This window comes from Argiope bruennichi, chromosome 2, assembly GCF_947563725.1.
Source record: "Argiope bruennichi chromosome 2, qqArgBrue1.1, whole genome shotgun sequence".
In the NCBI taxonomy this organism is placed as follows: Eukaryota; Metazoa; Arthropoda; class Arachnida; order Araneae; family Araneidae; genus Argiope; species Argiope bruennichi.
In genome coordinates, this window is record NC_079152.1 from 89091639 (window position 1) to 89119609 (window position 27971).

Here is a 27971-nt window from a genome sequence, read left to right on the forward strand (position 1 = left end):
ATATCATGCACGTGCTTGTGAGAATATACAAAAAAAGATGTATTCAATGTTTTCTATAAACAAGACAGCAATAACTTTGCAACTTATTTACGATTTGAAAGATAAAATGCTAAATGTAATAATAAACATATTCCATATATGATATTGAAGAAAGATAAAATATTCTGTATCAATTTACACAATGAAAAATGGGACAGTTTAATCTTAAGAATTTCACGGGTGATTTACAAAAGGATACTGCATATAATATTTGATAAAAAAATGATAGTACATAATGCGTAACGGACTATAAATATGCATCCACTATTTACAATTAATATACATCCACTAAAAGTGATGATGTTACGATTCCTAGAGTTGCTTTAAAATCTCTATAGAACATATAATTAAATTCATTTCATGAAAATTTAAATCAAAATAAGATATCAGGCACTATTTCATAGAAAATATTCAGTTTTATTTAATACAAAGTTTTGCAACCCATTTCAGAATAAGCAAATATTTTTCTTATGCTTACATGCATTTTCTCGTTCTAAATTGGCTTACAATTTAATTTATCAAAATGGTGAAAAATCCACGTCAAATTGTACAAATATTTTACTTGTATTCACAAACATTTTTTCTTTAGTATAAAGTCTAAGCAAATTCTGGTGTATTGGTATCCCCATTCTTTTCGCGCATCCATTCGCAATCAGATTATTGCTCATGGTGCACATCGCCAATCCCTTTGCGCTTGGCGTCTGTTCAAGAAGTCTCTTGAACATCACTTCCCCGACATTCTGATCGTTGCAATACAGTGGGCCCACACGAGCAGCGTAGAAGATATTAATTTTTACGCAACCGTAGCCAACACAAATGCCTCTTTTGAAAGCAATCAAAGTCTTTGTGCTCGGTTCCTTGCAGTTTGCTTTCACTATTTCCCTTCTGTCGTAGCCTACTAGCATACGATCATATGCATATATAGCTTCAAGGTATGAGTCTTGAAATGCTTTTAGTTCAACTCCTGCTGGAAGGATGTCTGATAATACGTCGGTATTAAGAGGACCAAGGTACTCATACTCCAGTATTGACCAGGATTCCTCGAAAATATTAAATCCTCTATTCTTGTAAATTAGTAATTTATCAGTTGTGCAATTAAGACCCAAGTTTTTATCCTCTACATGTTTCAGACTTCGGGTCAAAAGCTGAAAAAGAAACAGTGTATTAGAAATATATTTAAATTCATAAAAAACAACTTTTATTGTCCTCGAGACAGCTTTAATAATAATAAGCAAGTTCATTCTTTTTTGTATATAAATTGTTTAGATTTTTTATGGCAAAAATATAAATGTATTATAATTTATGAAAATATCTAAACAAGATATTTTGTTTTCAAGTTTTCTTTTGATTAGGACTCTTTCCACTTTCAAATAACTAGCACCAGGTTCATAGACTTTTAGAACTATTTGTTGGGAAGGAAAAAGCAAAACGAGAATAAATAAGTTCTTGAAATCAATAACCGCTGCTTATGCCGCCTTTTTAGTATTAACCCCTTGCCTGCCGCGGGCGTATATATACGTCTCCCTTAGCCAATGTGTTAACTGCCCCTGGCGTATATATACGTCTCGCAACTACATACGTTCCACACTATAACAACATTCTACGTGGCACTGGAGACCGAATCTCGCAATTTATCATCGGAACGTAAGGGGTTAATTTAAACTTTAACACATACCAGTGGAAGTGGTATATGTGAAACCTCCCCGAAGTTTTTCGTCTACTCCCTGGCAAAGGTGTTATCCCCTCGAATAAAATTTGGGGATCTTGGGGACCGCCGTGAAAGCCGCGGGAACAGGGTTTTATTCTTAACGCAGGTGAGTCGTGGGCTTCATATTAAAATAAATAAAACCGACATTTGTGTCTGATCTGCGTGCCATTGGAGAACAAAAGTTTAGAAAAAACGACTACTGTATGAGTCTAGAGCGCAATCATGGACGAATTTTTTGGCGATTAGTCGCTGACATGTAATCAAAACACAAGTACAAGAAAATAAAATATGTAATTTGGATTCCTCGTTTTGGACGACTGAAATCAAAATGCGACCTAAAACTATAGTTACAATCATAAGATCACATACTAATTTTTTTCATTCATTCAAATAATTTGAAATTTGAATAATAATTTGAATTCGCTTTTGAATTGTCATACCTTTATTCATGATATTGTACAAAGTGATTTTGACAGACAGTCAAAATTTTGACAGATTGAATTGACAAAAAATTTGATTTGTATCTACATATTAGAGCTTAAAATCCGGTTTCGCATACCTAATTTATTACATTTTTTTTTAATTACGGTGTTTGAAAGCACGGAAAATTACACTCCTAAATTTTTTTTTTTTGTTATTTCAAAATTTGATACAGATTAATATTATAAAGGTTAAATCTGTGTACAATGTTGTATATATTCATTTCTTTACGTTCCATAGTTAATGTGTTTACTTGTATTCGGAATTACCGCTGAATGGCTTTTGCTTAAAATCAGCAGAAATTTTCATATTTAGTGCTAAAAATAAAGTAATTTTCATCCATCTAGCTCAAAGTGCTTTTGATTCATCATATTCATAAACAGACAGTCGTAATGTGCAAAATGTGTTTTTGGGTTTAAGAAAGATCTGAAATCTGGAGATTTATCAAACTCGGGATATCAAATTAGTTGCAAATTGCAATTTTTTTTTCTTATAATAGTTGTACTATTTTTTTAAAAGTAAGAATAATTTACAGGGATATACTGAGTTGTTTAGAATTGTAGTAAAATTAGAGAATATGACCTGCTTGGGTATATGAATTTTTAAATTTTCCTAAAGAGTGATACGTTTGATAAGTTGATACGTTTTTAATAGGAAATCAAACTAATTATTCAAAACGTTTTACTTAAAAATAACTTCATTCACTCTAAAATTGCCAAAATGTACATAAAAAAACCTATGCGAGAAGACACGCTTCGATTATGCGTAGAACTGGGTGACTCAGCAATCTCAGATAAGTAGAAAAGTATCAGATAAGTATCAAAGCATACATTCTCAATAAAATTCGGGATATATATATTTTTTCAGTTTACCTCAGGAGATTTATGTTTTCAACTGAGATAAATAAGTAGCCTATTTTTGCACATACAAATTTGCTATTTTATTTCTTTTTAAAAAAAATGTTTTTCCCCCTTATAAAACTAATTTTTTTTTTAATTTGTGATTGAAGTTTAAGAAGAATTATATGGCCACAGAATACCACAGATAATCGATAATTTGTGCATTTTATTTATTTCTTACACACATATATATATGAATATCTTACTTCATTCCCTACGTCGAAGAGTCGGTATTCTTCCAAAACACAAAATGCTCCCCCGAAAGCTACATCATTATTATGGATGACTGTTGCACATATTCCAATAACTTTACCTATAGATTTACAATGAAAAATCGTTGTATAAATAATAAATACCTTTAAAATAAACATTTGTAATGATATTAATTATATAAATCTGTACAATTCGTAGTATTTTAAATAAATAATCAACAAAAAAAAGTTCATATATAAACTTTTAAAAATCAAACAACCATTTAATTTTTCAGAGATTTTTTTTTAAATACTCTAGTTTTAAGTACTTAAATAACGCTACTTCATTATTGTGGATGGCTGTATCACGTATTCCAATTAATTTACCTAGAGATTTACAAGCAAAACTTGTTTAATAAATAACAAATATCATCATAATAAACTTATGTATGATATTAATTATACAACTGTGTATAATTTTTTATCTGTTAATTTGTAGTTCTTTAAGAATGTTAAATAAATAATCAACAACAAAAAATTCAAATATAAATTTTTTAAAAATCATACAATCATTTATTTTTCATAGTTTTTTTAAATATCATAATTTTAAATAAATTTTTAATACTTTGGTGAACTTAAACATAATTTTAGAAGGTGTTATCTTTTGTTTAATAATAGGAATAGATTCTGTTATATGACAAACATAAAATTTCATGTCAATTCATATCCAAAAACAAACTGCCTTACATTAGGCTATGACTTCATCTCTTTCTCTCTCTCTTTCCTTCAGAAAAGTGTACGAAAAATTTCAAAACTATACTAGGACAAATTATTTGAGTTCAATTATTAATTTTAAGTTGACATTAATTCGTTTTATAAACATTTCTGACTTTTATACATGCTAAAGTGATGTAATAAAGATTTATTTTCTTTAAATGGAGCAGCTAAGAAATCAATTATCGAATTCAATGTAACCAGCTTTGCAAAAATATAGAATAGTTAAATATATAATAATATGACGTTGTTAGGCTATATATTTCTTATATTTTAAATGCTCTAAGTTCCAGGTTGTGCTTGTTGATTTTTTTCTAATCAAATGAATTTTAAAATTACATTAAAACATGTATTAAGATTTAGTGAACCTTTGTAGTAGAAATCAATAACCATAATTATCAAAAAATTAAGAGATAAATAAATTTTTTATGAAACGAGTAAATTTGAAACATTTGTGGTATATTTTACCTGAATCTAAAACTGCAACTATTATTCCTTCTGGGTCATGCTTCATCCATGACTCTAAACTTTCCTTAGAATACTGATATGTGCTGCAAAGAGCTACTTCAATTGCATCAGGAATGTCTTCTAGACGTAAAGGGCGTACTTTATAATGGATCATTATGACTTCCTATTTTTCTCTAAAAAAGAATAATTTAGACAAAAAAACCAATGAAATTTTTTTTAAAAAGGTGAAAATTAAAGATGAATATCTTGGAAATTTTTAAAGTAAATGAATCATCTAGTAAATATTATCTAAGGTTAGTTAGGGTAATTTGGAACGAATTTTGCAGGCAGTCTTATTTAATTCATTTAACATGATTTGATGAGAAGAAAAGGGGTTGTAATTTATATGAATACATAATCGTGTTCTGGAAGGTTCATTAAATAAAACCTTCGTCCCAAATTAATTAATTAATGAATCATTCTTAGTTACAGAATGTTCATAATTATCCCGGTATGTTTCCAATTACCTAAGAAAAGATGGAGAAATTGGATAGATGTGTTTTGAATTATAGTCAGAGTAACGGAATGATTTAATGAGAATAAATTTGTAATTATGTGCTTATTTTCTTAGATGGTTTTTTACCTTAGGTTCCATCATTCCTCTACTAACTATTATTTTGCTGATTTTCATAAAAAATGTTATATTTTAGGGAATATCGTATATAAACTATCATAATTCGTTAATAACCTCAATTTGGAAACATTTATAATCACTCTCTCCCCATCTTATGGAGAAAAGCGGAAAATGAACTTCTTTAAATATAATTTTCTGAATAATTTGACATACGAAAAAATATATCTAAAAAGTTCTAAAAACTTATTTTAAAATGAATAAGGAGCACTCCTATTTCCAACATTCAGTCACTAATTTAAATAATATTTTCTAAATATTTACACCAATTCAACTGAAATATGAAGTGAAAATATCTACTTAGCAATAGGATCTGCTAATATATCTTTTATCTTCTTCCAGCAAATTTTTAAAGCAACTTTAAGAATCACAAGTTTTATTAAAACAAATGGCGTTCTTCAAATCTATCTCATTCAGCTGATCACTGCTAACTTCAGCAGTCTCTCAGACGAACGAATAATAGCCATTCATTCTAGTACTTACAACGTAATCTATTGAAATATACATATTAGTTGAAAAATCTAAAATGGAAAATGAAAGCTGTTACATTTCTCATCTCAATTGTCGCCATTTCTTATTGAAAAGTTTCATAATAATATTTATATTACTCATTCAGTATTTCATTTCTTTTCCTTTAGATCAGTTTTCATGTTTTGTTCTACATTTGACACCAATTAGCACCAAAACATATTTAAAAGCCGGCATTCTCAGTGAAAGATATTATATAAGTAAAACAATGGATTCTTTAAAAATATCAGTTGTTAATTTGATGCAAAATAATAAATATTATTGCAGGAAAAGGACGCTAAAGAGTTCTTAAATTTAATATTGTTTCCTATGATAATATAAATTATTCAAAAGGCAAGAAAAATGTAGGATTTTATTACATTAAAAGCCTTCCAATTACGCCATGGTGAACTCTACTCATGAACTACTGATGAGAACTCTACAGTGTTTGTCAAGAGAAAATCTAACCATTATTTTCCACAGATCAAAACAGTGTATACCTTGCACATAGCCGATGTAAGGCACTTGAATTACAATTTGCACATAAGTTATACGCAACTTGCTTTGCAGATAATTAATAAATAATGGCATTTAGAAAAGTTTGTATAGAGTTGCAATTGAAATAAGCAAATGTTTTAGCGAAAAAATGCAAGAAAGTGTCTTATTTTGGAGTACCTTAAGACAGTAGTGTATTTTCTATCTCTTTAAGGCTTCACCGTTGCAAACTTTTGTCAATACTCCCAATTCCTAATCTCCCACACTGACTTTATTATTTTGTTGGATGGCAAATGAAACATTTTGAAATTCTTGCGTTTTCTTAAACATTAAGATATTATTGATAGCTGTTTTTAAATTTATTATTGAATAATAAGTAACATGCTCTGCCATTGATTGAAGGTGCATCTGCAAATTGCATGCATTAGGTATATTCTGTTTAGTAAAGTTGAAATTTATAAAATGGGGTAATATTCTGCCTTGCATTTGCCTCCGATTGATTAGAAAGATAGTATTTCTGAGAAACAGAATAAAATTGAGTGGTAATCCTGTCTTAACAATTTTTCGAGATCTAAAGCAATTAAATAAAGAAAATTCAAAAGCAGCTTTTATCAATACAATGAAAAAGAAAAAAATTATCAAAATTCTGGAGGTTAAAACAGAAGTTACAGAAACATAAATCGAGAAAAGAAATACTTTAAGTAAATTAAAACTGCATTCACATTATAACATATTTAAATTTTCATAGAATGAATGAATCAATATTTTTTATTATGTTTTACGTTATAAGTTTATGTTACTCTCATTTTTTTTGCACTTCACGAATCAGCAATGTGGCTTCTTTCTAGATTTTTTTTAAAAATAATTTTAATGGATTAATAAAACCATTTATTTTTAAAAAGTTATCCATATTTATTATTTTCTTATTTTTAGTTTTCAAATCTATCAATACAAAAAAGCCCAGAACCATGCACAAAGAAACTGCAGCGGGCACCCTAGACATCCTATTATCACTGAGAATTTCATCTCCCTTTTGTAAAATATGATTTATTGAGTACTTGTGGCTTTGGTTTTATTCATTAGAGATGATCGCACAAATATGTTTTTGGAGATTTTCTGATAGCTCTCTAAGTATATTCGAGCATAGATTTGCATAATAACTTAATCTTGATAAACGAAGTCTTTGTTTATTTATCAATACTTAAAGTGAATGTGTTTCCTTTTTGTTTTTGAAGGCACAGAATTTTTTTTTTCTTATCTTTGAAAAAGACACATGTGTTCCAATATTGTGAGGTACCTGAAGAATAATCTAAGAAATGAGAAAGTTAAAACATTCATATAATAATAATAATTCATAATTCAATCAATGGTCACATGTTGGATCGATTCTACCGGATAATAGTTTTTATGTTATAGAATGTATGATGTTTAAGTGTATTCTTTGTTACCCAATATCTTATATCCTCATTCTAATAATTGAAATTTTTAACTAGCTCTTTGGATACTTTCTCCAAAGTTTAAATAACTAATTTTGAATACTCAAAAATCACAAAAGATTGATTGATTGCTAATGTTAAAAAAACATTGGTAATCTTAATAAAATAAATAAATTATTAAAATATTCATTGTATTTTTAAAATATATATTTAATCTATACTTGGAATTATAATTGATCACAAATCGGGAAGTTCCCAAATTCTAAGTTCATATGTATCATTTTATGGTCTGTATCCGTAGGTTTTTATCCGTTAATATGTATCCGTAGGTCTCTATATTCGAGATTCCCCATTTTTTTGAGTAATTAAATTGGTGTAATTAGTAATGTTAAATAAAGGAACTCTACATATATGAAAGGCATAAAATTCTGTCCATGCTTTATAGTGTCGGATATATTTAAATTATTAATAGCTATGAAACCAGTTAACATATGCCCTCTGGATTTATCTGAGACATGGCCTCACATTTTGGCTTTAAAGTTCTTCTCCAAATGAAAATTTGAAATTATTTATAAAGCCATCCAATTAGCGAAATAAAGACGTGGTTGAAATTGACAGCTAAAAATGAATTTCTACTGCCACAGAACAGATGTAATTAAATTTAAATAAACATTTAAAAATGTAGATAAAAGAATTTTTTTTTTCTTTCTGAAAGCCTTACACTCAAAATTATCTGTAGAAACATTACCATTTTTCAGATAGAGGTCATCAATTATAATAATTTTATATTATAAATACCTGATTTTCAAAAGAGATCCAGAATGAGATCTATTTATCTTGGTTATCAAAAAGAGATCCTTACAATGGTTTCAAAAAGAGATAAGATGTCATAGCAAAATATCTCTAAGAAAAATTTGTCACTAGAAATAATATATTTTATCCATAAACACGAAAAATGGCACAATAAAAATTAATTAATTATAGAGAAACATAATTCAAAAGCTAAAACAAGGTAAATAGAAAAGCAAAAATCAATTCAAAATACTTACTAAATTAATAAAACGCAAAGGAAATTTGATGAAATCGAACGAAGTTCGTAAAGATGTTGAAGTCTGCGAGTCAACAACAGAAAAAATTCAATAAATATATATGTGAAGAGAATAATCCAAGGAAAGTAAATATATAATTTTAGTATATATATCTCTATATATAATATAGTAAATATATAATATCTCTAGAAAACAGCAATCGTCTCTCTCTCGTTTTTTGAGTGGACACATCAAATCCTTCACCTTCCAACACGGATGAAGGATATTTGCTGAATGTCCTTGGTGCAAGGAAGATCAAGCCTCTCCCAATCATGTTCTTAAATGTTTAAATTTTACGATTTTTGAGATTTTAAGGGATCCGCTATTGTTTTTGGACTTTTTAGAGATCTTTGATTTGATGGAGGTGATATATGGCAGCTATACCATCTGGAGTCAGAAACAACAACAACATTAAAAATTTTTATTTTCCCTTATTAGTATTTTTATTAGCAATATAAACATTATTATTATTTTTTAAATTAAACTTATGCCTTTTATATATAAGGTCAAGCATTTTATACAAAATGTATCAAGTCTGCAGAGTATAACTATTTATTTTCTTTTACAGAATTAATGAATAATGATAGTTTAAACATGATTAATTATTAAACTTCGCTAAAGGAATACCTGGACCAATGTAAACGCGTCTGATCCTCTTATGCAAGGAAAATCTCTTTATGTATTGCGAATATATTCTTGCATAGTCAAATATAATACAACTAAATGAGAAACAAATTTTCTATATATATATTTTTTGAATTGACAAAACATTTAAAACATAAGATAGTTTTCAGTAATATTTATCACATTATTTACCAGGAATCATTTTTATAATACTTCTTTTCTATTGTATTTATAATTTTCAGTTACATTTACAATTATTATTAAAACAATAACTGCTATTCAATTATTATAAGGGGAAGAAAATTTTGTTTTGGAAAAATAAAATCGAGAAAATTTTGTATGATAGTCAAAAAATATCTATTATTGAAGCGTCTTAAAATCTAACAGTACTGAAAGACCCCAAATGCCCATGCAAAGAAACCATAGAGAACGCCTAAAATGCCCGTGTATTATTAATGTGGAATTTTTCCCTCAATTTCTGAGATGAGATTGATTAAATACTCATGATGCAAACTTTGTTGATTAGAAACGCTCGCTTAGGTGGGTTTCATGGAAAGGGAAATTTTCTGAAATTCTTAAAAAGGATCCAGCATACATTAGCTTAACCATCAACTAGGTGGAGTCCTCTTTCAAATAGCAAATCCATGGTGTCTCTTTGCTGTTTTTGAGAGGATATAGAATTTTTTATGCCTCTGAAAGAGAGACTTGGGGAGGGGTCTATTATTCGAATAATTTTAGGAATGAGAGGGTTAATTACTAGTCGCCTTTTGCGACCGATATTTTAAATGAGGATAATTATATTTAATTTATTTAAATATTTAATTTCTTATTAGTGATTATATTTAATTTCATTTAAACCATTTGAGTATATCTTCATGTCTTATCAGATGTAGAAAGATGTGTTATGATAATTGTCTTTCAAATGTTCTATTTATTTCGTAATAAACCTTTTCAGTGGAGACCAGTTCATGACCTCATAGCTATATTAAAAACTTAAAAGTGCAGTTTATGTAGCCTCTAAATTTTTCATCATTTTAATCCAAATTTTTATCGTCTTTTCGACTACACAAATTTGAAAACTATCCTTCTTTCAATAAGGGAGAAATTCATGCAATGAAAGGATTGTTAGAAATTAGAAAAATTAAGTGCTGAAATGCAATATTGAAATTTTATACTCAATTTTGAGACTATTAAATAGGCATCTTTGAATAGATAGTTTTTTTAATCTTAAGATATTGTAAATACCTTTACTCTACTGTAATATTTCTGCAAATTACCATCAGAAAGCCAAAAATTCGCTTTATTTTTAATTAATAAAATTTATAACTGAAATTAAAACAGTCACTTCAAGGTATGCATTAACACCCTCCCTTCATGGTATATATGTATGTTACAAATTTGGTTGCTGTAAATCAACATATTGTAAAGTGCTAACATACACACACATACATTCATCTTTACGAAAATAACATACATAAAAGTGTAGTCCTTGTTTATTTAATTAAAATACATCTGCTACTGGACCGTTACAATAAAATCAAAAATATTTAAGATCAATACCATGAAATATTGATTGAAGCTCTAAATCATAAACATAAATAATAAGTATATTAAATATAACAAATCAAAACTATTTTCATTCTGAACATATCTTTCTTCAATAAATTCAGACAATGGATTTGAAACATGGAAATTAAGCTTTTTCATTAAGAAAATATTAATTTCTTTCTAATAGACCCTAATGCTCATTCAACGAAACTTCAACAAGCTCCCGAGATGCTTGCATTTCACTACGAAATTTCTTTCGTTAAGTTTGATTGATTGAATATTTGTAATACGTGTTTTGTTAGAAACGTTCATTTAGATGGATTTGTGAGAAAAGGGAACTTTTTGAGAATTCTGAAAAGATATTCGACCTTCTTCGAAAAGGGCTTCTCTATAAAGGAGTCTGGGTGCAAGAAACCATTTAGGGGGCTAAATTTTTGGTATAGCAAAAAAAATCATATATTAGTATTGCACGGTTTATTTATGGCGTAATTTCATTTTTGCTGTTAATTACTTCAAAAAAAAATTACAAATGTTTTCGGTGTTTAAGCGTTGCATTTAAGCGTTCTGTACACATACATAGCCGAAGACAATTCTTTGTTAATTTTAATTTACTGAAAGCGCGCTCAGCACTCTCTATAGAAATAGGCAACGTAAATTAAAATTTTAACATGATAAATATATTTAAAAATAATTCATTATAATTATGATTTAGTATGTATTACAATACGTGTTGTGCGTTATTTACATCCCTTTTATTCGAAATCAAATCCGTAGTTAAACTATTTCCTGGATTAGGTTTTTTATTTATATCGTTGATATAAGACTTTACAAAGTTTTTGGAAAATTTTTCTAATTTCTGTTTTTTTAGTTTTTTTATCAGTGATTAATTTGAAGTATTTTTTAATCTATTTTGTGTCTGTAAATATCAGTATCAATTACAGTGTTAAAAAATCACATCTAAATTCCTCTCTCGCAGTTTCTATAATTTCCTCTTCTGGTTTTTCGGAAAATATTTTTTATCTTTTTCGAATTCGTTTTTCAGGAAAACGTTCTGAAATATTCAAATTATGTGCTATTACTTCTGCTTTATCGAAATATACGTTAAATTTTGGATTTAAGTTTTAATTATATTCACTAAATTAAATTAAATCAATTAAAAACGATTGTTTTTGTTTCAAATAGTTTATTGATAGTGTTAATTTCTGATAATATTGCAACTCTTATTATTAAACATAAGATGAATGGCATTTCTTGTATTGAATCCAAAAGACTTATAGTTTTGGATACCCTGTATTATAGTTATTTGCATCTAAAATTCTTCTAGGGGATTTATTACAAGTTTGTTCAAACTGTGTGTACACTGATTTAACTGAATCTATTTTGTCTCCCCAACGAGTGTCGTTGCATAATGGTTAAATATTATTTATTTGGTTTATATTTAACTATTATAACTATATATAACTATTTAAACTATATATAACTATTTAAACTATATATAACTATTTAAATGGTTTTTTGTAAAATTGTACATATTTTAAATACAGAAAATAAACGATAAAAACTTTGCAATATCGAAAAAAAACTGAAATATATTCTGCTGGAAGCGATGTCACAAATTAATAAATGGTTCATGGCTCATAAATTGCATGAGGTTTTAGAAAAATTATTCTGGATTGCACATCTATATTTTTTTTCATTCCGTATTGCTACCATAGCCGTGTACCGGTCCTCTACAATATTTAACTTAAACTCTCTTAATTAGAGCTTTTGCTAATCTTTCTCCAGTTACATCAGTTGTTTCAATAAACCCTCTAAATCATTCATTTATAGTTAATCTTTTCTCTTTAAAATTTGTATACTTAGTAATGACTGATGTTTGTTCCTTTAAAATATATGGATACTATAGTACTTTCATACTGTCTTTAATTTCGTTAATAACTTCATTTCCTAATGCAGAAACGATTTGTTCTTGTGATCTATTTGTTAAATGATGTACAATTCTGTTTCTCAAATTCTTTACTCTGTATATGCTATCCATTAGCATAGAGTAGTATTTACTTAATAATTCGATTAAATTTTACATTTTTCCATCATTAGGCGTTTCTGTTATTTCAGAGTTTCCTCGAAGTGGAAGATTATCACAAGCTAACAATAGAATCCCATCTAAAGTTTCTTGAAATAGTAATTTAAGTCATTTCGTGTCCTTATTTATTGTAACTTGATTTGTTTTATCAATAGTCGAACATAAATTTAGTAGCTTTAGAAATTCTTTCCGAGTAATAAACGAATTAAAGTGACAATATAAAACTTTCATGTTCTTGAATTACAAGCTTTCTCAAGTTATTCTAGCCACCTATAAATCGTGTAGATAATTCATTTCACCTTCTTTTGAAAAATAGTATACAGCAAAAACAATATATAAAGTCTTGTGTTTTTAAATAAATTAACCATTTACGAAGTTGGTTCACCTTTTGGCATTTTTAAAGCATACGTATTGGGAATATTTTTAGTAAGAACTGATTTGTGTTGTACAGATCCGATTTTATCCCAAAACTTTCTAAACTTATCGGTTATAATATTTGTCATAAACCTGGTTCACTTATATTCACTTGACCATATTTGTTATTGTCATTTTTGTCGTTATTTTCTTCGTCGATTCGATCATATTCATATAAACATTGTGTTCTTCAGCGAACTTCACAGTTTCCACATTTTTATTGTAAGATTGTGTAATTTTTTCAGTTGAACCTTGAATTGTAACTTTTAAAGTCAAAGAAACTTCATTACCAGAATTACTTCAAAGACAATGTGACAAACCTACTCATGATTTTTTGAAATTTAGCTTTACTTCTTTTTTCTTTCCTGTTAATTTTTTTTTTTTTTTGGTACCCAGAGGGATATTTTCTTGGCATATACATAATTAAATTTAACAATATTAAATATTTTATAACATGAATTTTCAAAATACTACATGCAATCTGACTGAGCCGGCGAGTAAAATGACCGTACTTCTACTTACCTTATGTTGCACACTTGCAATAAACTGTAATATAGTTGTAAACTTCATATTTTACTGCTTGATCATGTTGGGGCCACGGTGCATAGCATCCACCGCACCCCCAGATAGCTGGCCCTGAGCATTTTTTTGCTTAATAACCATCAGTTCAGCAGGGTCCCTTTTTTATATCAACCTTCCGGGTTATTATTTCGATTTTTGATCAGAAGGGTAGGGAAATTTTTCTGTCTTTGCAAGAGAGGTTCGCCTATTCTGAGGTAACTGAACTCGAATGATCTTAGAAATGGGCGGGTTGAACAATTGGCTCGTGTCAACTAATTCTAAAACTTTCGTCCGTATGAAAACGAAAGAAAAATAATTAAATTACTTGCTTACTAATAATAAATTTAAATGCGTGCCTGCACTCGTGTACGTGTAGGTTAGTGCGTTAGACTGTTTGATGTATAGCTATGAAATTTGGAGAATATACACTTCAACGCAATTGTAAGCCGTCTTGTAATCGACTGAAACATATTATGTCATTTAGAAAACATGTTGTCAGATAGGATAAGGGATAAAATAAATAAATATGGGAGTTGGGTTACAGGATAATAGTCAAGATAAGAATCGAAAATCCGAAGTAAAAAAAAATGTCCTTAAGAATTTTAATGCTATTTTACATTGAAATAAAAAATGGGGAAACATATAAACAATGCCCTCTCCAATTACAGAAATCATGTCAAAAGAAACAATTTCTTTAGTTTTACAAAATAAAATCATGCTTGAATTTGTAATTTTAAATTTTTCATGACAAGTCCAGACAATTATATGATTCTTTAAACTAATCAGAGTCTACAAAAAACATGAATGGTCAAATAGATAAAGACTGTTTCATTATATTAAGTTTTCTCTCAAGATCCATGAAGCTAAAATTTGATTTAAAAAATGAATTAAATACATTTTAATTCTAAATAGATATAATAGATTTATTTGATACTTAAAATCCGAAATAAAATTATTTAACCCAAATTAATTGGGAAGGATGTCGGTGTAATTTGAATTTTAGCCACATTTTCATGCTGAGTTCATGATCATTCCATAAACAATTGTGAAATCGGCATTGAGTCGCACAGTGGTATATTCTAATGAAAGAAGATCACATAAAATTACTCACTGTACCGAATTATCGAGAGTGATGTTCTTTGATAATTTAAATACAAATTCATGTGTTTGAAAAACGATAAATGCTTGAATTTTTCATTTAAATTCTAAAAATGTTGTCCTTTTCTGTGAAATTTTAACTGGTTTCAGTTTGATTAATCGGCCAATTCAAGTCAATTTCTTAGTATTAGAACTCAAAAACTTAGTCAGCGTACTTCTGTATAACGATAAACGTTGGTGATTTTTTCGAAACTTTAAGATCCTCAAGTATACATCAATTATTTATTAAAGATTCCTCAAGCTATTAGGACTACTAAAGCATTTACTAATTATTAAAATATATATAATAGTCTGCTTACCTAAATAAAAATAAAACCAACCAATAAAAATAATATGAAACCAATATTATTAAACTTTTCAAGGAATACTTCCAGAAATTGAATCAAAAGTTTTAGAAAAAATATAACAAATAACATCAAGGTGATGTCCATTTTCAAATGAAAAAATAATCTCATTTATTAAGCTGACAAATTAAAAGTCGTTGAACGTGTTGGAAAAAAATTCCTTTTTCGGCAATTAAGTTTTATTCCAATAAGAAAGCTTTCCAGGCATTATAATTTCAAATATTTTAGACGTGGAACAAATTTTCAGCAGGTCGAGGATTTTTACAATCATTTGATAAACAGGAATAATTTTAAGTCCTTTTCAAACATAAAAAAAGCACTTTTTTTTCAAAAAAAAAAAAAAAAAAAAAAAAGGTTAAATGGAATTAGCTGATAAGTAAATCAAAAATTTGCCTCCTCTTTAAAATTAAAAGCAGTTATATTATCATCTCCGACATTTACAAAATTGTATTTTCGCAAGTAATATCAGCATTATATTCCAGATCGTCAAGAAAAATTACGTTTGGCCCTATAATTTCCGTCTAGACATTATTATATTTATATTGAGTTAAAATATCTGCAAAATCGTTGGTGACGACGCTATCTTTTTCATAGCACATATCGATATAGAATAAATATTTTTGCAGAATGATTAGTTTTTAAAATATGTCAAATAATGACCCAAAAATTAAATTATTTCTGGAAATTAGCAAGTGCGTATTTTTTTATGCAATTCTTAATAGCAGATCTAAAACATCTTTTGTTAAAAACAGCAAGCTTTATCAAAAACGGAATCTTCTAAGAATAGAAAATTTTTCGATAATAATGAAAGAATCCTCAATTTTTAATTGAATATTGTGAACCACTAAAAAAGTTATCATGTTTCTTTTTAATAACATTTTAGTTTCATCTAAGTAGCAAAATTCTAACTTTTAGTTTTTGCTGATTCGGCATTACAAACATTTCTTTTAAACTATTTTAAAAATCTGGAATATTTAAAGCATTCAAATTGTGTAAAAGTTTTTGTCAATCTCCCAGATCAAATAACATAATACATAATGACACTCACTCTATTAAAATCATATGTACAAATATTGTTGTTAAGATTAATAATAATCTTATAATGTGCATAGTCTTATTAACGGCTTAAATTCTTAAAGAGAAACAACTTTCTAAAATTTCATTTAAACTAACATTTTTCATTCTTAAACGAGATTCTAAACTTTGATTTATTCATAAACTCAATAAGACTCATAAACTATATTTTATGCTAAATCTTTTTTATTTTTTATTATTTCATGAGAATTCTTTTGGCATATGAATCATTCTTATCATTTTTGTAATGAAATTTCTATTTGTATTTCCTCTATAAAAACTGTGAAATGGTACATATTTTTATGATAACTGCAAAAAGTGTTCTTGAAATAGTGATATATTTCTGAGAATAGTCCATTTTTTTTATTCCAAATACATTCCAGAAAAATGAGTTCAAGTTTACCAAAAGAAAACGTGATTCAATATTATAAATTTTTTATATACATAAATCAATTTCAGGTTCTACATTAAATTAAGATAATTATAATTCTATACGTAATAAATCTTATGAATTACCTGTAATAAATCTAGTTGCTACTGAATATTTTACTCCTGCGCATACGATTCAATCCGACCAACTCTGGATGGTGTGTTTGCAAACTGCAAGGTGAAGACCGAAAACTAAATCGTTAGCAAGGCATATAGTAAAGATCACATTTTGAAAAAATTCATGCCCAATTTATGACATTTATTTCTTGGTTGGTATCCATCATAACTGAATTATGTTAGATTTAAAGTTGAAGGTTTTGCGTTGATGGTTTGACTCATGCCTACATATATCTTTTGGTTGCGGTAGTTAAATCTGTAAAAGGGGCAACATGTTCAAATATTTCATACCATTTTCTTTATTTTTATATTTGAAAAAATCATTTCTTGTACTTTATACATGAAATCAATCTTTCATGTACTTGAAGATTTAATAGCGAATTTTATCTTTATATAAATTATATTATGTTAGATTAAAACATATAAATTTTTATTGTGAGTTAAAAAAATAGTAAAATATTTTATGCAATGTATAACGGTAGGTTTAAAAATGTTACGTAAAATATATGATCAATACTGAACATATCGTTCAAGGAAACAAAATAAAGTTTTAAATATAGATATTATATACGATATCCTCTCAAAACTGATGCGAAAAAGATAGTTCAGCATTACAATACAGCTACGGTGACAAAATTTCAAATAATGTTATTTTCGCCCTGAAACATGATTATCGAATATAATAAAATATTAAATCGAATTGGAACAACATTTTTTATGAAAAAAAAACTGTGGATAGATAGAAAAAGTAAAAGCAACAAAGGTGTCATTCTTCAGAAAATAATTTACATTCCTTTGGCATTGCAATTTACATGCATCTCTGTATCATTCTCTAAAATTGCTGAACACTACAGTTCAAAATTAATACAACAGTTTATCATAAAAATATAAAAAAAATTATATCTTGAAAAATATATACATTAATTTGTACAAGAATGTTGGCATGTGCGGCTCAACTATAAGTTACTTGCTTTTAACAACTTAATAATATAATTATAATGAATAAATCGATATGTAACACCCCCCCCTTTTACATATGTTATATACAGTTCAGTTACAGAAATCATTTAAGCATAAAGGTTTACATATAAATCCATATCAAATTCGTTAACCTTGTTGTTTATTTGAATAATTACTCACCTGATTGTTTTTATTTACATTATATACGTAATCTTCCACATGATCACTATTTTCAACTGTAAATACAAGACTTGAATTAATAACCAAACTTGGCTTGCTGATAATCATTGAGGATATAAGATGTTTCCTATTCCTGGTATATGCATGATTTGTAGCAATTACAACCCTAAATGATCTTTAATTATTATTTTTTGATTACAGCGTTAGGTTCCTTTCGAAAGTTTTGTAGAAAAACCTTACTCCAGGTTTGAATGGCATTAGAGCTTTTGTTATCCTATCAAAATGGAACTTTTACTTAGTTTGCCGTTCCTTTAATTTTGGAATAAATATTTCAGCATTTAATAGTTTACCACTTATAGGCAATTTAATCCTCATTCTGCGATTAAACATGAGTTGAGCAGAAAATAAACCTATACTTTAAAAGGCTTATTTCTGTACTAAAGCAAGATCGTGGGTCTTTTATTGTTCTAATGTGCAACAGTGCCTTTAATCCAAACAGCTTTTTCTACCCTTCCATTGCTTCTCGAATGATATGGGCTAATGGAAGAAATGCCACTGTTTCCCAAATTTCTTAAATTCATAACTATTAAAGGGATTGTTATTACAAACTATAATTTCTGGAAACCCAAATCGGACAATTATCACATCAAGTACTTGCATTATTTCCCCATTGTTTTATCGTTAACTCTTTCTACTTCAGTCCATCTTGTAAAATTATCAATAAGAATAAGATAATTTTGATTTCCAAAAATCTTTGTCTATTCCCGATTTCTGAAAAGGCCTTTTAAGAATGCTATAAGATAACAATGGTTCACTCATCTGGGTTTTTCGAAATTTAGCACATATGGCACATTCTGCAATAATTTTTTTCCATATCTTGTGACATTTCCGGTTAATACATTATCTCTTGCGTTCTGCGTTTGCATTTTTCTATGGCTAGATGAGATTTATATATTAATGACAACATTTCAGGTCTTAACTTTTTAGGGAAAACTAATTAATTATTTAAAATTAAAAGACATTCAACAAAATAAAAATCTTTTTTGTAGTTTTTACATAACTCTTTAATTTGCAGGTTTTTTTTCTTTCTTCTTTGATCAATCCTCCTTATAGTAATTCGAAAGCATATCTAAGTGCTCATAATCCTGAAGTGCATTTTTAAATTGATTAACCATAGAAGCCCTCATTTACAAATATTTAGCAAATGAAAGCATAGTATGTAGCATTTCTGAATAATCATGTACAAAATCCTTAAAAAATACTCTTGACAAATCTGCAAGGTATATATCTTTACCTGGAAAGTGCTTAGTAGTAAATTCGCATTTTAATAATTTTAATAGCTTTTTCTGAAGACATGTTGAAATTTTCCTAATTGGAATTTTTGTAATTGAGGTCAAAGGCTTATGGTCACTTTCGTCTACTATCTTATGTCCATTTACAAAATTGTGATATTTTTCAAATGCAAAAATAACTGCCAACAATTTCTTCTCAATTTGTGCAGAATTTGTAGACTTCTGGAGGTGAAAGATACAGGGTGACCTTATTGTAAAAGGATGCTACCGATGTATTCTTTAAACTATCACACCATTTAGTTATTTCTTTTGCATCATTAAAATGTTTTCGGACAGGGGCTGAATTACAGACTTCATTAAAGGCAAGACATTCCATCATCCTATAATTCCTTCCACGTTTTTTACAATTTAAAGCAACTAACCCCGTTTGAAGAACTTACAAATGCATTGTTAGAAGCAGAAACATTGTCCCTCACTTGTTCTACAGCATGCAAATCAGCTTTAACATTGTTAGACTGATTAATATATTTCAGCTTTTCCTTACTTAATTCCGCTGCCCTAATACAAACATGTAAAAAATGATTCTCGTTACTAAGCAATTTTGAGCAATTATGCCATTTCCAATTTGTAAGATCAGTGAACTGCTAAATGTTTATGTGCCGCATGTAAGATCTTTGCAAAATATTTGTTAACGCAACTTTCGTATTATTGGACAGAATTATTTACCACCCTGATTATTCAATCATACTCCATTGGATTTTTGAATATATAACTGCCTGATTAACAAAAAGTACTCATCATATTCTCAAATTATGATAAAAAATTTTATTATATGCCTATTATATGCCTATATTATATTATCTATTATATGCCTATGTTCACTAAGGGTTCATTCATAAACAGTTTTTTTTTTAAATAATATCTTTGAATCCGTGATATTTTATTATTTTTAAAACCGAATACGTGCTGGAAGGACTATTTTTAAACAATAAATTGTTGGAAAAAATGCCCTTAAAAAACAAAATCACAAATCAATAATATTACAAAGTACAGGATGTCCCACCAGGTATGCAGCGATTAACATTTACAGATTCGGACAGAACACGTCAAGAAGAGTATTTTTATGTATAACTTGTGGGGTCCTCGAATGTGCGGGCATCACAGTCTAATTAAGATGTGCCGCTTGTGTTAGAAAATTTCAAGAAATGAGAAAAAAGTCGAAAATCAATGTTTATTGACTTTCAATACAACAGATTTCCGAAATGTCAGCCGTTCTAACAAATGACATCGCAAAGTCTGGAATTGAATTTCACAATTGTTTTCGGTAAAACACCTGTTCCAATTTCTTCAAATGCTGCTATCAATTTGTCCAAGGTTGAGAGCAGTGTGAGATACACAGTGTCTTTCAGAAGTCCCTATAAAAAAAGTCCCACGGGTTAAGATCCGGGAAGACAGGTGGCCTCTCTATACCGTTGTCTGTTTGCGTAATGGAATGCAACCCGATCAGTTTATCGTGAAAATGTTCCTCTAAGAGATTGAAGTTTCACTGAGTGCGGTGAGGTGTAGCACCATCTTGCATAAACCAATAATCGTTTATCTTGTCTATACCATGCAAAAATGGGATGACACCAGTGACATTTTCGATAAAAAAAAATAAAAAAAAATCAATGATGCCTTCGGCATATAACGACATCAAACTGTAAGCCTAAGTGGGTGCAGTGGCCAAACTATTACACGATGAGAATTTTCAATGGCCAGAATCTCCAGTTCTGTTTGTTAACATATCCTTGGAGGTGGAAGTACTAAACCAGATCCGATTAAAATCATTATCACCACATTCAATCTTATTAGTCATCGTGTTTGCACAATCAGACCTCGTTAAGCCATCCAAATCGGATAATGGTTGATTGATTTGAATTTTGTAAGGGAACAGTCGCATCCCTTCTCATTATCCGATGCACCGTACTTTTGGACAGGTCGAGTTGCAATGCCCCCTGTTGTACCGAAGTTGATGGATTTGCTTCGAACACTTATTTTCACATACCTCCTTGAACGAATTTGTCTAACATTGTCTAATTAGCAATATTATTCATGTTTTGCCAATTGCAAATTATGAAGTGTGGACTTCTAAAAACAATCTCATTTCGATGAAAATTGCAATTTAATCTCTTTACATTTCAAGATATTAATTTGCAGAAAAGTTTGAATAAATTGTAATTGCCTGCAATCAAAAAGTAACGCAAACTATCTTTGTGCAGCAGATTTATTAATAAAGACTGAAGCTCACACAGGGGTGTGAACTTCAATATTTATTTACAGATCTGTTACACTAATTAAACATAGCTGTTCTAGAACAGAACAGTTACAATCAGAATTTTCAAACAATTTTTAACAGAGTAAAATGTAACAGAATCACTTTATTGGGATATTATTGTCGCTTTCTGTTTTTTGTACAAATTATATCATCCTTGGGTACCGAAAGTATAATTAATGGAATATTTCAAAAATCCAATATAAGTTTTTTCTTACATCTGTCAAGATTTATACTAAGTCTAGGTAAAATTATAATAAATGATTTTATAGGCATTTGTAGTTGTATTGCAGTTAATGTAAACTAACATAAAGCTTTTTTAATAATCAATTTTTTAGCTATAAACTGTCCATATATTATTGTTTTAATATTAAATCGTAACCTTAGCTTTTCCGTTATTAAAATTCAATAACTTCAAAAATAGCAATATTTCGATGTCATAACAAGAAATTTCAATTTTAATGTCTTCTGTATAGGTAAGTCATTTTCCTGAAAATGAAAAAATTATATCCAATGCTGTAATAAAGGAAGATAATATCAATAAGCGAAAACTGGTTGTAGCTGTACTTTTCTGTTACAATTTCAGCAGACAAATTCATATCTATGATACCTTTTTTTTCAATGTTGTATTAGATATAAGCAAACAAAATGTCAAACTGCCGAAGGCTCAGTTCTCACAAGTCTTTACACGCAGGAAGATTCAGTTATTAAAATCCATGCTGGGATAAACGTCACGAATCTACAAAAGTGAATATTTGGACTATTATTATGCTCATTACCTTCATGGAGACATGACAATTAGGGACAATATACTTCAAAAGGTTCCAATGCCAATAAACTTCACCCAAACTTAACGGATTATTTACTAAATATTGTTGAAAATTACACCATTGTCTATTTTCCAATAACTAGGTTTTTTGGGTACATTTGGTTTGCTTTAAAATTATTAGTTGTCTTTAAAATAAAATTCTGAATCATCAAAATGCTTTTAAAAATACCTGAAGATTGGAAAGGAATTGAAAAGAGGCCCAAGGGGGTAAGTCGAATGAAGCTTTTGATATAGTTTTACAGACGTCACTGAGTCTATAAATTAAAATTTAGATTTATATTATTTTTCATGGAATCACAATTTCTTCTTATTACATATTTTCTGCAATTTAATTTCGAATTCCGTGCACAGAAGTGAAAATGTCATTACATCTGGCATGTTCTGTTATTTGAAATCCTCACAATCTTGAGCGGCTACCTTCAAATAACAATATATCTGAAATTCCGTTCGACTGGGTTTGCATATCGGTGATTTTTTATAACTACCTTGTTTATATAAATGTGTATATGCAAAGCATTATTTAAAAACGTTTATTCTTTGTAATTTTATAAAAGTTTTCCAATTTTTTTATCTTTTCTGTTGTTGTGACTTATGGCACTTTACAAACCCGCTGACAGTTATCTGTCAGCGATTTATGCCAAGTGAACTTCTCTTGTTTTTCCAGTAGTGCCAACTAGGGCCAAGAGTACGACTTAGCTACTTCATGCGTCATATTCGCTTTCACAACCTCTTTTTACAGGGGGGCACATTCACACACCTCACAGATAGAATACATAAGAAGAACAACCATACCCGAACTGAGACGCCCAGATCATGGGGAAGACGCACTGCCCCTATGCCAGGACGCCGGCTAATCTTTTCTAAAGATTTATTATAATGTTATGATGAGTCTAATGCACCGAATAAGAAAGAAGACAGCAGGAAGAAGAAACAGTTTCTTGAACGTATGCAGTTTCATAAAGGAATTTGCCGGTGCAACATTTTGGATGCATGGAAGCAAAATACGGTCCTTGCAAGCTAAATTTAAAGTGAAGTCTTCGAGTTCGAAAGATTAGGAAATCATTTTTAGTCTTCACCTTTAAGAATTGCAACGCCAGCATGAATTTTCAATTATTTAATATTCCCTTAAAATTCATATATTTTCAGAACATATTAGATTTTAGATAATTCTTCTCTAATAATTAGATTTAAAACAATTTGATGCCATTTTATGCCCTTTTTATTTTGATATGATAAACAACATATTTTAAAGAAAATGCATTTACACAAGAATAAGATCATATTTTAAAATAAATTTATTTAAAAAAGACATCTCTTTACAGATTTTCTGCAAATTTTTTAAAAGATTATTTTACCTAATATGAAACTTATTTGTTTAAATTATTGCCAATATTAATATTTTACGAATATTTTAAAATTATTATACACTGAAATTTTCATTTTACTTTTGTAAAACGTATTTGGCAGTTAAAAGTGTTTTATATTGTATTACTTCCTTCATTTATAATAAGGCCAGGCGCCTTTGGAGACTATTTTGATTAAATTTTATGTACATATTTCCATGAAATTAGCAGACATTAGAGACGTATTATTTTGTTTGTCTTGCAAGCGCTCTGTTCATTGTGTACAAGAGCCTTTTAAATGGACTCTAGTCGCATATCATAATAGCGCTGTTAAAACAGACATTCATCGATCTTCGAAATTTCATGGTATTGTAACTTCACTTTTTGATTCGTCACGTGAACTGTTCAGGTATTTAAAAGATTCCTTCCACTTTAATTTTTAATACCGGAAGAAAATTACATAATCATAAATTTCATAAAACAATGGAAACGGTTTTGGTTTCGGCCAATAATACAATCTCTTGTTGGAAATTAGAGAAAACATGTTTTTTTTTTTTAAAGAATGTCGAAAATTTTCGACATTCTTTAGGATTTCGAGAAGGAAAATTTTCATAAATTAGTAACATTAATAAAGAAACAATTTTTAAATTTTGGAAAGATATAAAATTCATTTTGGGATAATCTTATTGTCAGACATCAATGTGGAAAAACAATCACATTTTGATAAATTTTTAATTAATGAAAATTCCTGTCAAAATTTCAAAAAAAAAATGCTTTTTACTTCTCAAAGTACATCTGAGGTAAATTTGGTAGATCAAACAGTCTGTTTTATATAACGCCAATGCACATACATTCTCCTTTTTTTGTTAGTAGAGGTTGAAAATGTCTTAGAAATATGGTAAACAGCAATTGCATTTAAATAATTTACAGTAATTAAATAGTTCTCTCATTTTTTGCATCAATATTTTGAGAATGTGTGAGTGTATGTGTGCAAAAAACATTGCAATACTTTTTTTTTTCCTTTGCATTTATTTATGCACACACATAAATAAATTTCTATGCAGACATATCGAAATTTCTAGCAATTAATAAATTGAAGAGATGTATTTTTGATATTTTAATTTTTTTATTTATTAACTTTCTCAAAACTATTATGAACTCCTTATTCTGCTCATTTATTTTTGAATTCCCAAAAATTTCTTTTTCTGTTTATTTAATTGCAAATATTCTGATAAACTTTAACATTTATCTTATTATTATTATGATTTGGTAACTATTTTAATTCGGTACAAAAAAAGAATTATTTTGTTCCATATTTAATGGAATATTTAAGATATTTAATCTGATGATTCCTTAATCATAGTTCATTTTTCATTTCGAAAATGTATGGTAAAAATTTTCCAGGAAAGAATACACATTTTTTTTAAAATGTCAAATTTATAATTTTATCAAGAATGTTAGTTTCGATATAAAGTCAATAGATGGCGCCACGACTTTTCCACTCGCATGTTATGATAGTTATGAATTTCTTTTCTTACTTTTGTACTAAATGGAAGCAGAAATTCTAATTTTTACAAGTTTGATTTGGCCAGAAACTAGCAATCAAATTAAAGAAAGTTTTTTTTTTCAATTTTTAAATGCATAATGCTTTAAGTTGTTTTTAGGTTTCTAAGATCATGATTTTAAATTGTGATGGAAGAACTCCGCACAATCATTAATGAAACATTTTCAGAAATTTATAAAAATATCACTATGAAAAACAAGATAATTGAAATTGATTTAAAAGCATAAATAATTGAGTAGCAACAGTAACATATAAGCTAAACTTTCCTTCCATGACATTTTTTAATAAAGTTGATCTGAGAGATTCTATATAAATTCTGAAATGATTTATCATGTTCTGTAAGAAATTTTATGCGTAAGATATTTCTTGTCGTCACGAATATTCTTCCAATCCTGATTTTTTTATTTGTTTGTTTGCTTTTAATTATAAAGGTTTTTGTTTATGTTTTCAATTTTTAACTATAATTATTGTAAAATTTAATTCTTCTCTTTCAAGATTTTTCTTTAGCAATATTCTAGAAATGATGAATTCTTTAAATTTACTTCCAATTGAAAATATGTCATTTGATTGATCTAGCTTTCTGTTTGGCACAAGCGTACATTTTGAAGCAGGAGTATCATTTTTAATGATTCTAAATTTATTTTACGTTCGTTTAAGCACAATTTTAATTCTTTGAAACCTGCAATATGTTAAACTCTATTTTACTTTTTTAAATTCAAATTTATAAAAGTAGAACATTAGTGGAAATTCAGACAATTATTAATTATTAAAATTGCTTGTAAAAGGGGCCAGCTAAATTAAATATTTTTCATTCAAAAACAAACATTTTATTATCCTATTTATATTAAATAGTGGTAGTACCTGTATGTCTTTGACTGTGGTATAAAAGTTGTAATAAAATGCAAACCATGATAATATAAATTAGAATAAATTAAGGAAATCTTATAAAAAATAAGTATAACTTTAACGTGTATATTTTTCTTATCGACAACGATATTGTGCGCGTAACTGCAGTCGATAAAAATCAATTCAAATAAGGGGAATGATGATAAAATATAATGTAATTTTAAAATTTGCTAAAACTATAACTAATATAATTTATATAATTCTGACTAACAAATATAATATTATTTAATAACTAATATAATTTAAATTTTATAAAAATTACATTCAAGATTCAGCATTCATTAATTCTTATTTAATTCTTTTGAAAATCAAACCTAGAAAGACATAACACGATAAGCCAATAATAATCCAGAGCAGAAGCATAATTATATTTTTTGTTGTAGATCTATAAAGAAAATTTTTTATTTCCTCAGAAAGCGATTAATTAGAAATTGATAATAAAGTTATTGTGATTGATTCGTTTTTTTAAAGTTGAAATCAGAGAATATTATTCCAATTATTATCACAAAACTTTTGAAAAATAACGAAATTAGAATATTGGATCCAAGACATTAATTTCAATTCTTACAGTTTTTCGAAAAAGATGACGACATTTAAGAATTTCTTAAAGAAAATTTAATAAGAAGAAAATTGTTTGTTCTATCCCAGTATGTAGCATTTTCTTTCGATCAGAGATTCTATTACAAGCAAATAATAAACAGAAATTAAGAATGTAAAGAAGAAAAACAATACAAAATATAAAATAAATATTTTTTGCATAAAATTTTAAAATTTGGCTTAGAGGTTTATTGAGTTAACCTTAATACCTGTGCAAATAATTTCATTGTTTAAATAATCTTTCATTTTCTTTTGTACATATACTAATAGTATTTCCCCCTTATTATTTAGACTTCATTTCTGTGTGTTTGCCTACATATATTTGCATATATATTTGCATATATATATATATATATATATATGATTTTTGTATTTGTATTTTGAATATTTTATTTTTGTTTAATCATGGTTCCCCAATTGTATTACATCATATTATGTATGTTTCCGTTACTATGTGAGCAATTTTATTTTATTTTTTGTTTGTATTTGTTTATTTTCTTGTTTTCTCCATTTTTCTTTGCATTTATGCCTGCGTCTTTATATTTGAAATTTCTTCCATCATCAATTATGTATTTTTTGTTTGATTTTCTCGATGTATAAGCTCCCTGTGTGCCAACAAGTACACCACAATGTTTACAAATGGAAATAAGTACACTATTGATAGTAGAATAAATTTCAAATATAAGGACTTAGATGCAAATGGGAAGAAAAATGGTTGAAACAAGAAAATACACAAATACAAACAAAAATAAAACAAAATTGCTCAAATACTAATAGAAACATATAGTAAAGGATATAAAACAATTGAAGAAGCATGATCGTATAAAAATAAAACATTCTATAAACAAATACAAAAGTATATATGCAAACAAATGTAGGCAA

General features: G+C 28.0%; 1 protein-coding gene across 2 annotated transcripts; it reads right to left on the reverse strand.

Moving 5' to 3' along the window:
* Nucleotides 1-435: 435 nt before the first annotated feature.
* LOC129961464 (uncharacterized) lies at nt 436-17352 on the reverse strand. 2 transcript variants are annotated; one of them, XM_056074992.1, is made up of 5 exons: nt 17078-17352; nt 8717-8779; nt 4560-4732; nt 3333-3439; nt 436-1184 (listed from the first exon to the last, which is right to left on the reverse strand). In XM_056074992.1, the coding sequence occupies exons 3-5, from the start codon at nt 4711-4713 to the stop codon at nt 558-560; spliced, it is 888 nt and encodes a 295-aa protein (XP_055930967.1). In that variant the 5' UTR covers nt 4714-4732; nt 8717-8779; nt 17078-17352; the 3' UTR covers nt 436-557. The 2 variants fall into 2 exon arrangements, with proteins under 2 accessions (XP_055930967.1, XP_055930966.1); XM_056074991.1 differs by lacking the exon at nt 8717-8779 and having other exon boundaries at nt 17078-17351.
* Between the last annotated feature and the right edge of the window lie 10619 nt (nt 17353-27971).